The 14,063-nt window shown below is 55.5% G+C and overlaps 1 protein-coding gene across 9 annotated transcripts in view; it reads left to right on the forward strand.

Annotated features, from left to right (window-relative positions):
* Nucleotides 1-13,749, forward strand: part of CRACDL (CRACD like) — a 135,203-nt gene extending 121,454 nt beyond the window's left edge. For 7 of the 9 annotated variants that reach the window (XM_070068743.1, XM_070068741.1, XM_070068739.1 and 4 more), the window contains 3 exons: nt 11,020-11,207; nt 11,842-11,989; nt 12,969-13,749. In XM_070068743.1, coding sequence (XP_069924844.1) covers nt 11,020-11,207; nt 11,842-11,989; nt 12,969-13,111 — 479 coding nt within the window. In that variant the 3' untranslated portion in view covers nt 13,112-13,749. The remainder of the gene's footprint in view (nt 1-11,019; nt 11,208-11,841; nt 11,990-12,968) is intronic. The other 2 variants (XM_017339740.3, XM_051842654.2) reach the window with 1 other exon arrangement.
* Nucleotides 13,750-14,063: the final 314 nt, after the last annotated feature.

Raw genomic sequence — 14,063 nt, forward strand, 5'->3', positions numbered from 1 at the left:
ACTGGAGTGTCTGTAGACTCAGAACCATCACAGGCACTCACAGGAGCAGTGCTCTCTCAATGCCCGACACATTCAGGCCCTGAAAACTGCCGCCAGCACTGGCTTAGCAAGGACCGAACTAGCGCGCCCACGAAGTACAAGGTTGGGTTCCCGTGAGGCTCTGGTCCCAAGATCAGCCTGTCACTCCACAACCTTGATTGATGCGTGTTTCTCTCCAAAGCCACCTCACTTAATAGGTTTCGTAAATTCATTAACATCAGACTCACGGCCAACAGCACTGCCACTCGTGCCTGATTGAAATTCGTCTAACACCTGTCTTCTCTGTTGGGCACATACCTCGCAGATGTCTTACACATAGGAACACTAGACAGCAGTCCGGTGCTAATGCTTGGGGGACGTTTTAAACAGCACAATCACCAAGCAGAGGCCCCAGAGCAAGGCACTCCAGTGGTCTGCAAGAAAGGAGACGTCTGTGTATACCGTGGACAAGCTGCAGGTTGTCTGTGTATACAGTGGACAAGCTGCAGGTTCTACTTCAGCTGGGAACATGCACACTGGACAGCCGTCTACCTGTCACCCCGTGCATGTCTGCAGATGACCTTGAAAGCAGCATGAGTGTTGATGGAGGAGTGGTTCCAAATATACTTCAGCAAGTAGGCAAATTCCCAGATACGGAATTGTCGAATGAGGATGGACTGTGTGTGTTGAAAGAGTGGTGATAAGTTTAACTTGGCGGTAGAGCCAGGGCACAGCCCCATCTCCTATTGTTTTACAAACCGGAGCTCCGGGTGGGGGTTTAGCCTTGCAGCGAAGATGCTGGGTAAGACACCCTGCACCCCACATCGGAGTAGCCAGGTTCAGTTCTCAGCTGCAGCTCCTGACTCCAGCTTCCTGCTCACTCAGACCCTGGGGTGCAGCAAGTGACGACTCAAATAATTGGGTCTCTGCTACATAACTGGGGGCTCCGGATCCAGTTCCCAGCTCCCATCTCTGTGCCCGGCCCAGCCTCAGCCATTAGAGCACTTGAGGAGCGAACCAATGGATGGGAATGAACCCTCCCTGCTCTCTCTCCTCTCCCTCAGCCCCTCAACCAACCCTCTCCCTCTCCATCCTCCTCTTCTTCCCACCTGCCCTCCCTCCCTTCTCTCTCTCCCTCTCAAATAATGCTTTTGTTTAAATGAGAGCTTGCTGTGTGAAAAGCCCTTACTCGATGCTCATCACAGCTTTTTAAAAATTTTTTTAAGGTGAGCAAATTTCGTGTATTTTATTCATACAGATTTAGGAGCATAGTGATACTTACCAGCCCACCCATGCTCCCACGCTCCCACCCTCCCCCTCCCTTCGGCACAGTTTTGAGCTAACGCCTGGGGCGGTACCTCAAGCCCATCTTCCTGCTCCTGCACTGTGTGCGGGAAGAACCCCCCTAGGGCTCTGTGTGTAGCAGTCAGGAGCAGCAGCAGATCCACAGACACTGTGCAACACACGGAGAAGCTCACGTCCTACCTACAGGACGCCTGACCCGAATCCTGCAGCAGGGGTGAGCCCCGTGTGTCCCCAGGAGCCGGGGCCCACCTCTGCCCCAGCAAGTGGCCTGTGCAGAGAGACCACCAAGGGCACCACTACAGCAGAGGCGGGCCCTGTGTCACAGAGCCCTAGCAGGGCTGTCACTCTGTTCCAGCCCTGAGGCACTTTCGGCTGTTCTGGCTTCAGGAAGTTGTGCAAAAATAATGATGTATCCACTTTCTTTTTCTTTTTTTTATTTTTTGACAGGCAGAGTGGACAGTGAGAGAGAGAGACAGAGAGAGAAAGGTCTTCCTTTTGCCGTTGGTTCACCCTCCAATGGCCGCCGCGGCCGGCGCACCGCGCTGATCCGAAGCCAGGAGCCAGGTGCTTCTCCTGGTCTCCCATGGGGTGCAGGGCCCAAGGACCTGGGCCATCCTCCACTGCACTCCCTGGCCACAGCAGAGAGCTGGCCTGGAAGAGGGGCAACCGGGAAAGAATCCGGCGCCCCGAGCGGGACTAGAACCCGGTGTGCTGGCACCGCAAGGCAGAGGATTAGCCTAGTGAGCCACGGCGCCGGCCAATGTATCCACTTTAAAAAAAAAATTTATTTTTTTTTTGAGAGACCAAACACCGATCCCCTGATCCACTCCCTGGATGATCTCAATGGACAGGCTTGGGCCAGGGCCAAAGACGGGAGCCAGGAACTCAACCTGAATCTCCCACCCCGGTGGCAGGGCTGCAGCCGCCCGAGTTGTCATCTGCTCCCTCCCAGGGTCTGCACTGGGGGGAGTTGGAATCAGGGCCGTGAGCCGGGAATTGAACCCAGGCGGTGTAATACCGGTGCAGGCGTCCTCACCAGCCACCTGACTGCTGGGTCCGCTGCCCATCCTGGAGCACCCACTGTAGTCAGAAGTCTTAGTGAGCCGATGCAGGACTTTTCTTCCACAGAGAATCTGAGGAATCTTGGAAAAGTTCATGGAAGATGCATAGTGTGAAAAAACTATGCATTTTCCAGGTTTTTTTTTTTTTTTTTTGCACCCATATAAACTTGTCTGTTAATTCCATCTTTCTTCACAGTTTTCGGAGCCCCCTCATCTCTCAAGACCTGGGAATGAGCTGTGGGTGTGCATTTTTTTTTTTTTTTTCTGACAGGCAAAGTTAGTGAGAGAGAGAGACAGAGAGAAAGGTCTTCCTGGTGAGCTGTGCCAATCCAAAGCCAGGAGCCAGGTGCTTCTCCTGGTCTCCCATGGGGTGCAGGGCCCAAGCACTTGAGCCATCCTCCACTGCCTTCCCGGGGCACAGCAGAGAGCTGGCCTGGAAGAGGGGCAACCGGGACAGAACTGGCGCCCCAACTGGGACTAGAACCCGGTGTGCCGGCGCCGCAGGCGGAGGATTAGCCTAGTGAGCCATGGCGCCGGCTGTGGGTGTGCATTTTTAAGATGACAACATAGCCCAGAAGGAGTGGAAGGAGGTTGCCTGAGTGCTAACACAGCTGCCTTGGGCTAAGGATTTATGGGAAACATACTCTTCCTTCTCTGTACTTTAATCTGCTTTCTCAGTTTGTGCCACACATGTGTGTACTTTGATAAACAAGCAAGGAGTTTTATGAAAGGAAAGAGATTCTTTTTTTTTAAAGCACATTCTTTTTTAACAAAAAAGATTTATTTATTTGAAAGAGTTACACAGAGAGGAGAGGCAGAGAGAGAAAAGAGAGGACTTCCATCCGCTGGTTCACTCCCCAGTTGGCCACAATGGCTGGAGCTGTGCCGATCTGAAGCCAGGAGCCAGGAGCTTCTTCCGGGTCTCCCACATGGATGCAGGGACCCAAGGACTTGGGCCATCTTCTACTGCTTTCCCAGGCCATAGCAGAGAGCTGGATGGGAAGTGGAGCAGCCGGGTCTCAAACCGGCGCCCATATGGGATGCCGGCACTCCAGGCCAGGGCGTTAACCCACTGCGTCACAGCACCGGCCCCAGGAAAACGATTCTTAAAAATCACTGCTTCAAAGGGAACAGCACGTGGGGCAGGTGTTGGCCGAGCGGCTGAGCACGGCAGTGAAGACACCTGCGGCCCACGTTGGAGCACCTGGGTTTGATACCTGACTCCAGCTTTCTGGGAGGCAGCACTGACTCGCGTAATTGGGTCCTTGCCACCCTGTGGGAGCTCTGGATCGACTTCCCAGATCCCAGCTTCTGCCCTGCCCTGTCCCTGCCGTGGCAGGTGTTTGGAGAACGAAGCAGCAAAAACAAGAGCTCTCTCTCCCTCTCCTGGTCTCTGTCCTTCTCCTTCCTTTCTCTCCCTCTGCTTCTCAAATAAACAAACACACGTGTATTTCTGCACGGCCAGCGTGTAGTAGATTCCTAAGGGCGAGGGATCCTGCCTCACTGCCATGCGCCACCTTGCAGCAAAGCAGCTGCCTGGCTTTCTCAGCCCGGCGAGGAGTGGCAGGGCTTCACACAGGACCATGGCTCATCTCCTTTTGCTCATACAATGAGTTCTGGACAACTCCCAACAACCCCGCTCACAGCTGTGGCCCGCAGGCCACCCTTGGTGTCCCGCACTGGTCCCTTAGGCTGGTTGTTAGAGAAGTCTTTCTGAATGCAAGAAACCAGACCTTAAGGCTGAATTTTAATAGACTGCCCGAATGGGAAAAGGAAAGAGCCCTTCGCGTTCAGTAAGTCAGTGACTGACAGCGGGACGCACCTGGCCCACAAGGGGGTGGCTGGGCACCGAGGATGTGCGGGATGGTTTGGCCAAGGCCGTCCTGAACCCAGGCAGCTCAGGCAGAATGCCGAGTGTGGGTCCCACCGCTGCGGTTCTCTTCCCCGGGGAGAACTGAGGGTTCTGTGTGTCTTCAGAAGAATAGCTGGGGCGTGGCTCTGGGAATGTGGCCAGAGAACTGGGCCGCAGCCTTGAGCAATGTGTCGCAGCATCAGGGCCGGCCAGCTGGGCTCTCAGCAGCACCCAGCACTCGCAGGAGGAGGAGCAGGCACCACTGTGGGGACAGGACCCCTGCATGCGCTGCTGTGATCCAGACCAGGCAGGCCTGGGGTGTTGGTCAGACCCATGCTGGGCATGGTGGGTCCAGCAAAGCCAGGCAGGACGAGGCTCCTGTCCTGCAGGGCTGGCAGGCAGCGTCAGGCTGCAGTTGGCTAGATGGTTCGGGTAGTATCCTCAGGGGTCCTGCCTAGAGTCAGGTGCCGCTGGGCCCAGGGGTACAACCCAGCAACACCTGGGAGGGAGTTCCTTGTCACAGCACAGGACAAGGGTTCGTTTTTCAGGGCTGAAGGCTGAGATCCTGGGTAGGCGTGGATCAAAGTCTAAATTGGAGCAGTCAGAAACAGCAGCGGCTGGGACCACAGCAGCGCTCTTGGGCGCATGGTGTGTGCCGAGTGCCTTTCCTGGCCTGTTTCACTGACCCTTCCCAGCCTCCCTGGGCGACACGGACGCAGAACTGTGTCAGGGAGCGCCGCGGCTCACCCGCCACCCACGCTGCCCCAGGAGGCATAGATAAGGCTTGTTTTCTGCTTTTGCGCAAAGTTGACTCTCACACAGGTTCTGGCCTTTTCCCAAGAGCATGTCTCTAGCCTCAGGCCTAACTCCTAACCCTGCTGGCCCAGGGCAGCGCCGTGAGCTCATCTTCTCCCCAGTCCATTGAACCTGAGCTCTGGGGAGTGAACAGGATCTCCTGGAAGTTGGGCCTTCCCCCACTGACTTCTAAGAAATCCTTGTGCGTGTTCCCGAGAGAGAAGGGATCGGGAGAGAGAGCAAACCTGCCGCCTGCTCCTTGGAAGCAGTCTTGTGCTTCAGTAATCAAAAGGCATGGGCTCTGATCAAAAGTTGTCTTCCTGCGACAGGAAGCTGGGGTGAGAGCTGGACAGCCCAGTGTCCCGCCCCTGCCACGTTCGCTTCGGGAAGCGCCACTGTGGTTCAGGCACCCGCACTGCAGGCCAGCTCCCCGCCGGCCCTTCCCCGGGGGCTGTGACTAGGAAGCCTGGCCCAGCCGGCCTGACAGCAGGGGCATCCCACAGAAAGACACGTGGCACCGCTGATCTCTGATTCAGGAGAAACGCTCCCGGGCTGTTGGCCGCAGACCCGGGCACGGTTGGCATGAAGCCTGCTGTCATTTGGGGAGCAGAAATGGAGATGCGGAGCCCTGCAGCCAAATCCCCCGGGAGATCCAGGCTCTCTGCGTATTGAGTCAGGGAGAGGTAAACAAAGGAGTGCTTTCAACTGAGTTGGTTTGCGCTGACGCCGCATCCACATTATCCTGGGATTAATGGCTTTTTGAAAGTGTGCAATCTCAGAAGCCGTGTTACAGCGCAGCCTTAACCCTGAGTGGGTGTCTGTGCTTTGGACCCATCGGGCAGTGTGATCTCTGGCCCCGAAGTCTGCCTTATCTGGAACATTGCCCCCATCTTAGCTCCCTGCCCTTGCTCTCCCCAGGTGGAGTTGGCACGGATCCCAGGGTCCCTGGCCTCCGTGTGGGTGCCAAGTGCATGGAGGGGGCCGGGGATACATCAGAGAGCTCCCCTCATCCTTCTTCCACACCTGGAGAAACTGCAGCTTCTCTGAGGCCTGACTTTTTGGAAAGGATTTTGCAGCCCCCAAGCTCTTTTCTCACCTTCCTGTGGGGCTCGGGACCCCCGACCCACAGCCGGGAGCCCCAATGGTTTTCCTTCCTCCCTCCTGCTGTCTGCACCTGCAACACCCACACTCCTGCTCCCCTCCCGCTGCGAGGCTGGCCCTGGACAGTCCCTATGATAGAGGCTGGCGGGTACCAGGGTCCCTGGAGCCCATATCCGGTCCCAACAAGGAGCAGATGGGAAAGGAGAGAACACAGAGAACAAGAAAGTACCAGCTTCAAAAAGGAGAGAAACGCGTGCTGACAGATCTTGGCCGCACGCCTGGCCCAGCGCGTGGTGGCACAGCCTGGCCCAGCGTGGGACTCACTCCATTCTGCGGGTCTGCACATGGCCACAGGCACACAAGAACACACGGCACAGCCAGAAATGTCGCTACCCCCAAGCCAGGCAATGCGGCAAGTGGCTCTGCACTCGGGCTGGAGTTCCGCCAGCACTCTCTCACTGCGAAGACGGACAGATGACCCCTGGACAAGCTCAGCCTGGTTGTGTGGTGTGTGAGACTGCAGTACTCCTGAGAAAACCAAGAGGAAGATTCTGGTGCACCTCGGGGCCCCCCACTCCCACCCCCACTCCCGAGATGTTGGCCCTAGGCATGGTCCTTGGGTATTCCTGGGGGCCCTTGGCTTCACTCTGGGGTCCTCTGTTCCCCCACACTTCTCTGCTGACTCCTCACATCTCTCTTCGGGCTCACATGGAGTGATCTCAGCATTTGAGTTTGCTAGAAGCCTGGCCTGGACCCTCATGGTGCGGGGTGACAGGAGTATCAGGTGCCACGTACAAGGTGCCGGAAGCCTGTGTACGCCAGGCAATGGGCTGCCTTGGCATTTAACAGCCGCCGTTCTGTGTCTGATTTTAAACCCAGGATGGAAATTCTCTCTCTTCCAGTACACTTCATCTTGACAGAATCGCTCCCAGTATGTTGCAGACCGAGGAAAGCAGTTTCACCCCAGAGTGAGTGAAATCCCTGGCTCCGACACACAGATGCAGAGCAGCGAAGGGGAACTGAGAGAGAGAGCGGACGATAGCCCAGTCCCTGGGTGAGAGGGAAAGATGGAGGGACAGCAGAGAGGAACCTTGCAAGAAAAAAATGTAAAGCCCCAGAAAGACTACGGGGATTCCGCAGAAGTCTTGCTGAGAATGAAGGGTGAGAAATGGACTTTGTACAAGACTGCAGCCGCCTAGCGCCTTCCACGTGCAAGGCAGTTACAGGGCTCTGTGGACAAGGGATAAACAGGTCATGGTGTCGCACATGAACCCGTGTTGCCAAGTACCTGGCCCATGCTGCGTGTTTATTACACAAATAAGTTGTGATGACCAAGGCCGGAATCAGCGGGGTGCGTGATCAGCTAGCAAACATGTGTACCCCGGTACTCAGTGTGGTGGGGCGAGGGTCTTGAGAGGGTTCTGGAAGAATTGGCACAGGGAGAGCGGGTCTGGTCAGGGTGACCAGCACGGGCTTCCCGGAGGAGGTGGCATCCCAGCGGGCCCTGGTGGAGCAGCAGGGATGGTTCAGTAGCCGGATGTCTTAGCTCTGGCCACCCCTCCTGAACCGTGCCTGCAGCCTCGCTTGCAGCTTCCCAGGCATATTTCTCTCCACCAGGCCCCGGTTATGGACAGGAAAAAGGGGAGGGGGAGCGGGGCAGGGAAGACCCTTCTGCCCTCCGCCCCTCCAGGCCAGCCTGCACTTGGCTGCTCTTTCCGCCCACCCCCAGGCCCGCAGGATTGGTGCTCCAGCTCCAGCTCCCAAGCCCAGACGGCACCCCTGCCTCTGCCCGCCAGGCTTTGGCCAGGGCTCTGCCTGGTGTGGTTAAGGGTGTTTGCATCTCATCTTCCCCACCAGACTTGGAGCTTTTTGAAGGACCCGTTTATTTTCTGCTTCAAAAGTTAGCAGAGCCCTTGACCACAGCAAACACAGAGGAAGAAAGGGGAGAGGGAGGAGGGGAGGAGAAAGGAGGGCTGGATGGCACTTTAGGAAGTAATGGAGAGAGAGAGGGCGCATCGGGGAGGCTGAGATGAAGGCTGAGGATGAGGAACAAGGGGGAATTCCCAGGTCCGGGAGCAGAAGTCAGGAGAAGGCCTCCCGGGCTGCCGGGACGGCTCAAGGGGACAGGCCCAGGAGAGGACACGCTCGGCAGAGCCCAGGGCCTGAAGCAGGTTGAGGGTGGGGTGAGCCGTGGGGGGTTACGGGTGTGCGGTGGGGCTGGAACCAGCTGATGAGACGCAGGCAGAGGCCGTGTGAGTTAAGCACGGAGGAGAGCCGGAAACCACGAGGTTTGGTTTCCTTCGAGCTGTGGGAGACCCAAGCATTTTGCAAAGCTGTAGGGAAGGAGTCAGTGGCCAGGGAGAGAGTGAAGAGGCAGGAAGGGGAGAAGGGATGAGACAAGAGAGGGAGCCAGGCTCCCAGGAGGGATGTGTGTGTGAGGCCTGAGCCCCCGCAGCCCCGGAAGGAGACTGCAGCACTGAAGCGGGGGGCTCCTGGTGTGCTCCCCTCCTTGGTGGTCACAGCCCTGAGAGAAAAGAACCCCAGGGTGATCTGGAGGCAGAAAAGGGTGCAGTAGTAACCATGTGCCCACTAGAGCAAGGCGAGGAGGGCGTTGGGCCCCAGACAGCGGCGACCTTGCCCCGGGCTGGCCCGCCTGCGGCTCCTGGCTGACCCAGGCACACTGTGTGGAAGGGAGACAGGCACAGGGACCAGGTGGGCAGGAGATGAATTTCTCCCTTGTTTCGTCTGGAGGCTGGCGGCACTCAGAGGCAGGCTCCTGGGGACTCGGAGTCTGTACTCCTGATGAACCTATAGGAAGGCACTTACTTAAACCGTGGATAAACCGTGCAGATAAAATGAGCTCACTTCTTTTCTGTTGATAAAGGCAATACATTCACATCATAGAAAAACATGAAAAGGGGGCTGGTGCTGTGGTGCAGTAGGTTAATCCTCCACCTGTGGCACTGGCATCCCATATTGGCGCCGGTTCGAGTCCCGGCTGCTCCACTTCCCATCCAGCTCTCTGCTATGGCCTGGGAAAGCAGTGGAGGATGGCCCAAGTCCTTGGGCCCCTGCACCCACGTGGGAGACCAGGAAGAAGCTCCTGGCTCCTGGCTTCAGATCGGCGCACCTCCAGCTGCTGTGGCCATCTGGGGAGTGAACCAGAGGATGGAAGACTTCTCTGTCTCTCCCTCTCACTGTCTATAACTCTACCTTTCAAATAAATAAATTTTAAAAAAATTTTTTAAATAAAAGAAAAACATGAAAAGATAGAGAATTAGGAAGTGAACAAGGGAGAGTGACTCCAGTTTGGGCGACCCAAAGTTAAGTTTGAGAGGCTGACATTTAGCCCAATACTTAAGATACTTTTTTTTTTTTTTTTTTTTTTTTTTGACAGGCAGAGTGGACAGTGAGAGAGAGAGACAGAGAGAAGGGTCTTCCTTTGCCGTTGGTTCACCCTCCAATGGCCGCCGTGGTCGGCGCGCTGCGGCCGGCGCACCGCGCTGATCCGATGGCAGGAGCCAGGAGCCAGGTGCTTTTCCTGGTCTCCCATGGTGTGCAGGGCCCAAGCACCTGGGCCATCCTCCACTGCACTCCCTGGCCACAGCAGAGGGCTGGCCTGGAAGAGGGGCAACCGGGACAGAATCCGGCGCCCCGACCGGGACTAGAACCCGGTGTGCCGGCGCCGCTAGGCGGAGGATTAGCCTAGTGAGCCGTGGCGCCGGCCAAGATACTTATTAAAATGTTTAAGGTGCAGGCCCTGAGACCGTGTCCTATACTGCAGTGCCTGGGTTTGAGTACAGTCTCCACTCCCGATTCCAACTTGCTATGAATGCACAGCCTGGGAGGCAGCCGTGATGGGTCAGTGGCTGGGTCCCTGCCACCCATGTAGGAGATTCGGATTTAATCAGGCTCCTGCCTTTCATCTGGCCCGGTCCCAGCTGTTGCAGGCACTGATGGGGAAGGAGCCAGCTGTTGAGGGCACCCTCGCTTGCTCTTCCCACCTCCTTCCTCCCCCTCCCCCACCTTTTCAAATACATAAATTCAGTTTAAAACTTTTCAGAAGATAAGCATGGTTAACATGGAAAGAAAATTCACCAAAATGTTACAATTATAAAGGCACTGTTTCTCTTCTTTCTGGAACATTAAGGAAAACAACTATGGCTAGGGAAGCTCATGTTTACAGTTTTTGAAAGATGCCTACAACGTCCAGGCAAATTGGGAATCCTGTAGTAGGCACTGGTCCAAAATGGCAGGATTCTATTACAGGCGTCTTATGTGGTCACAGACTTATTTTGATCTCTTCCAGGAAGGATTCCCTGGGAGGAGGAGGGCTTTAAAATGCACAGTGGGGATGGGAGGTTAGCCTGGTGCTTGAGATGTCTGAGCCCCACACTGGATGGCCCGAGTCTGACTCCCAGCTCCAGCTCCTGGCTCCAGCTTCCTGCCACTGCAGACCCTGGGAGGCAGCGGTGGTGGCTGGAGTCGTTGGAAGCCTGCCTCTCAGGGGGAGACCCGGATTGAGTTCCTGGCTCCTGGCTTTGGCTCTGACCCAGCCCCAGCCATTGTAGGTATTTGAGGGAGTGAACCTACAGATGGAAGCTAAACTCTCTCTCTCTGCCATGCAAAAAAAAAAAAAAAAAGATGTAAACGCATGTTGCCTCTCCAAGAGCAGTTAAATGCAGGAACGTAGTCTGTTCTTCTTTGAAAAGAAGGCAAATTCCCTCAAAGAAAAGTAATCTTCTCACGGCACAGCTCCCAGACCTCCCTCCTCCGCTCCCTGCCGCCCTGAGCCCGAGCAGGACAGCTGCACCTGTGCAGAAGAAGCGGAAGTGAAACTGAGGAGGGGGAGGGCTGCCTCGCCTAACCTTGTACCTTTGCCCACAGAAAAGAGTCTGCCTCCCACAGCAGCCGGTCAGGGAGCTGATGCGCAGCCCGCGCCACCTTGGATCACCATGGCTCGGCAGAAGCGGCGAGGGGCTCCGGACCAGCCCCCCAACCGGGAAGACAAGCCCGGGCTGCAGACCTCCAAGTCGGAAATGGGGAAGCAAGCCAAGGCACCTGAGAGAGCCCAGGTGCCTACAGCAAGTGCTGTGTCTGTGGGTGCAGGAGGGGCCAGTCCAGGGCTGGGGCTGGGAACCCCGTGATGACCAGACGTCTTACTTGGGCACCGCCACTATGGTCATCTGTGGTGATGGCTGACATGTGGGTGAGGGGCAGGGAAGCACAGTCAATCGTTTGTCATATCGTAGCCCCTGTGGTGGAGCAGCCCGCCTGCCTCGCGTGCGTGCTGGGCCGCCGGGAACACAGGAAAACGTGTGAGTCACTTAGGCAGTGGAGCGGGAGCTCCGCTCCCTGCCTCCTAGGCAACGCAGCTCAGCATCTGGAAAAACGGAAGGAGGTTAAAATAACTTGTCCGTTAGACACACGGCAGAGATGTCAACAGCTCCGCGTCGGCCCACCCTGCCGAGCTGAGCGAGCTGGCGGAGCCCTGCTAGTCCTGCCTGGCCGGCCTCCTGCTGGGGCTGCCTGTGCCTCACCTCAGACCGCAGGGCTGCAACCTGGGGCCCCATTTTGTTCCCTGGACTGAAAACAACCTGGACCAAGCCAAAGAGCTGTGCTTAGAAGCCGGCCAGGCCCCCCAGCCTCTGGTTATCCCCGTGTTGGGTCACAGGTGGCTGGACAGCAGGTGTCTTTCTTGTGTCTCAGCAGGAGCCCACAAAGCAAGCCGACTTTGTCCGCAGCAAGTCCTTCCTGATCACTCCTGCTAAGCCCACTCTGGACGCGAGGCAGGGGCCCAAGCTGAACCTCAAGGAGGGGCTGCAAAGAGGAATCTCACTGTCCCATCAGAACTTGGGTACGGCACCTGCAACCATTAGCCAGCTCTTGGAATTGTTCCCTGCGCGTGCGGGTTTGCCCTCCCGAATTCTTGCACAGTGCATTTTGGACACAGCTTTAATGGAGACAGAATTGACATGGCATCAAATTTCACCTTTTTTTTTTTTTTCCCTCTGATCCATCTGAAAATTTGTTTTGACAGACATTTAACACGTGCACCTACTTTGGAGGTGTGTGGTGTGTTGATGTACGGATGCCGTGTGCACCAGTCACATCAGCCCCTGACCCCGTTGGAAGCGTGCAGTTCAGGGAGTGTAGCATTAAAGTGAGCGTGTGTTTCTTCACGCAGCTGCACCATCAGGTCAGCCTGATTTGAGAACTTTTCCTCCCTCCCACTCTGGTGCAACCCGTGCCCACCCAGTCATTCCCCATCCCCGCCCCGGGCTCTAGGCAACCTACACACCACGCCTACTTTCTAGCATGACAGGTTTGCCTTTATTTATTTATTTATTTTTGATGTTTCTTATAAATGGAATCATAAAACGTGTCCCCTTGTCCGTGGCGTCTTTCACTGAGCATAGTGTTTTGGAAATTCTCCTCGGCTGGCTGCCTGTATCCGTGTTTGGAAAATATGATTTGTTTTTGCTGTAGCCGAAGACATCTGACAGTTTACCATCGTAACCATGTCTCGGTGTCTGGTTGAGTTGTTGTCACCCCCTGTTCTGCAGCTGGCGTCCAGAGCTCTTGCGGTTGTCTTCCAGAAGTTTCTCTCACCTCGCTGCTGTTGCCAGTGCCGAGGGAGCCCCCCCCCCCCAGTCTTTTCATCATGCAGATGGCACACTGTGCATCTCAGTCGTCTTTACCTGCTTACGTGTTAATGATGAATTTTGCCTTTGAGAACACAATGGAGACCTTGACATGTTTCAAGAAGTGCAGGAGGCTTAAGTGAAAATCTAAACTCATTTCTCGTGTTTCTGTTTACTTTGTCTCCTTTCCAGCGGCTCAGGCGGCAGCGATGACCGAGAAGGAGTTGCATCAGCTCAAGAGAGCCAGTTACGCCAGTGCGGAGCAGCCATCCTGGATGGAACTTGCCAGAAAGAAATCTCAAGCTTGGAGCGACATGCCCCAAATAATAAAATAGATTGGCAGCGCTCTGATAATGAATGTCCACTCCCTCGCCCGGCCACTTCGTTAAAAACTGCCAATAAACCATGGCAAACAAGCGGGGAAACCTAAGATTGATTCTTATCGTCAAGCTGGGGAAGAGGAAGGAACCAGACAGAACAAAGGGGACACACACGTGGCCATCACCCAGGGCCCGAAACAAGAACAACATTGACATCGTCCGGGGGCGAGCGCGTTTCTGTGCCCAAGGCGATGAACGTGAGAGGCTCAGAATCCCCTCTGGAACGGGGCCTCCCACCAGGAAGGAACGGGGATGCGTAAACAGGACGCAGCCCAGGAGCTGGAGAGAAGCCTCCCACCGGAGACTGGCCCGCGGCTCTGGCCACCGTGTCTCGCCCGTGGAGCCTGGCTTCCCCTTTCGTGTTTACTACTAGGCGTGACAGTTAAGGTAAAACAGGGATGCCGTTTCTAAGAGCAGCTATAAAACAATCCGTTTCCCTGAAGACAGCCACGCAAAGGAGAGGCAGGAACATAGCAGGGCTCATCAACTCCCAGACTGTTTCCAGTAATAATTTTTAAACTTTTCCACTAGGTGTCTGTGCCCTTAACCGTTGCACAATGCATTGCCTGTTTAATAAAAAGTTTCAAACTCGCCTCTGTTGGATGAGCACATGTTGTTTCTGCCCCCACTCGGAGGACTCGCTCCTGCGCTGAGTTGAATGCCACGTGTGTAGGGTTTCATGTACTTCTCATTGAAAATCTCAGTGGTTTTGGAGTTTGAGTTTGGTTTTATGTTTTTCGAGAGGCAGAAAAAAAAAGAGCTATAATATATAATGTATTTATTTAAAAGAGAGAGAAGGACAAAGAAAGAGACAGAGAGGGAGAGGGAGACAGAGTATCTTCCATCTGTTGGTTCACTCCCCAAATGGCTGCAATGGCCAGGGCTGGGCCAGGCCGAAACTAGGAGC

Source organism: Oryctolagus cuniculus, chromosome 2, assembly GCF_964237555.1.
Source record: "Oryctolagus cuniculus chromosome 2, mOryCun1.1, whole genome shotgun sequence".
In the NCBI taxonomy this organism is placed as follows: Eukaryota; Metazoa; Chordata; class Mammalia; order Lagomorpha; family Leporidae; genus Oryctolagus; species Oryctolagus cuniculus.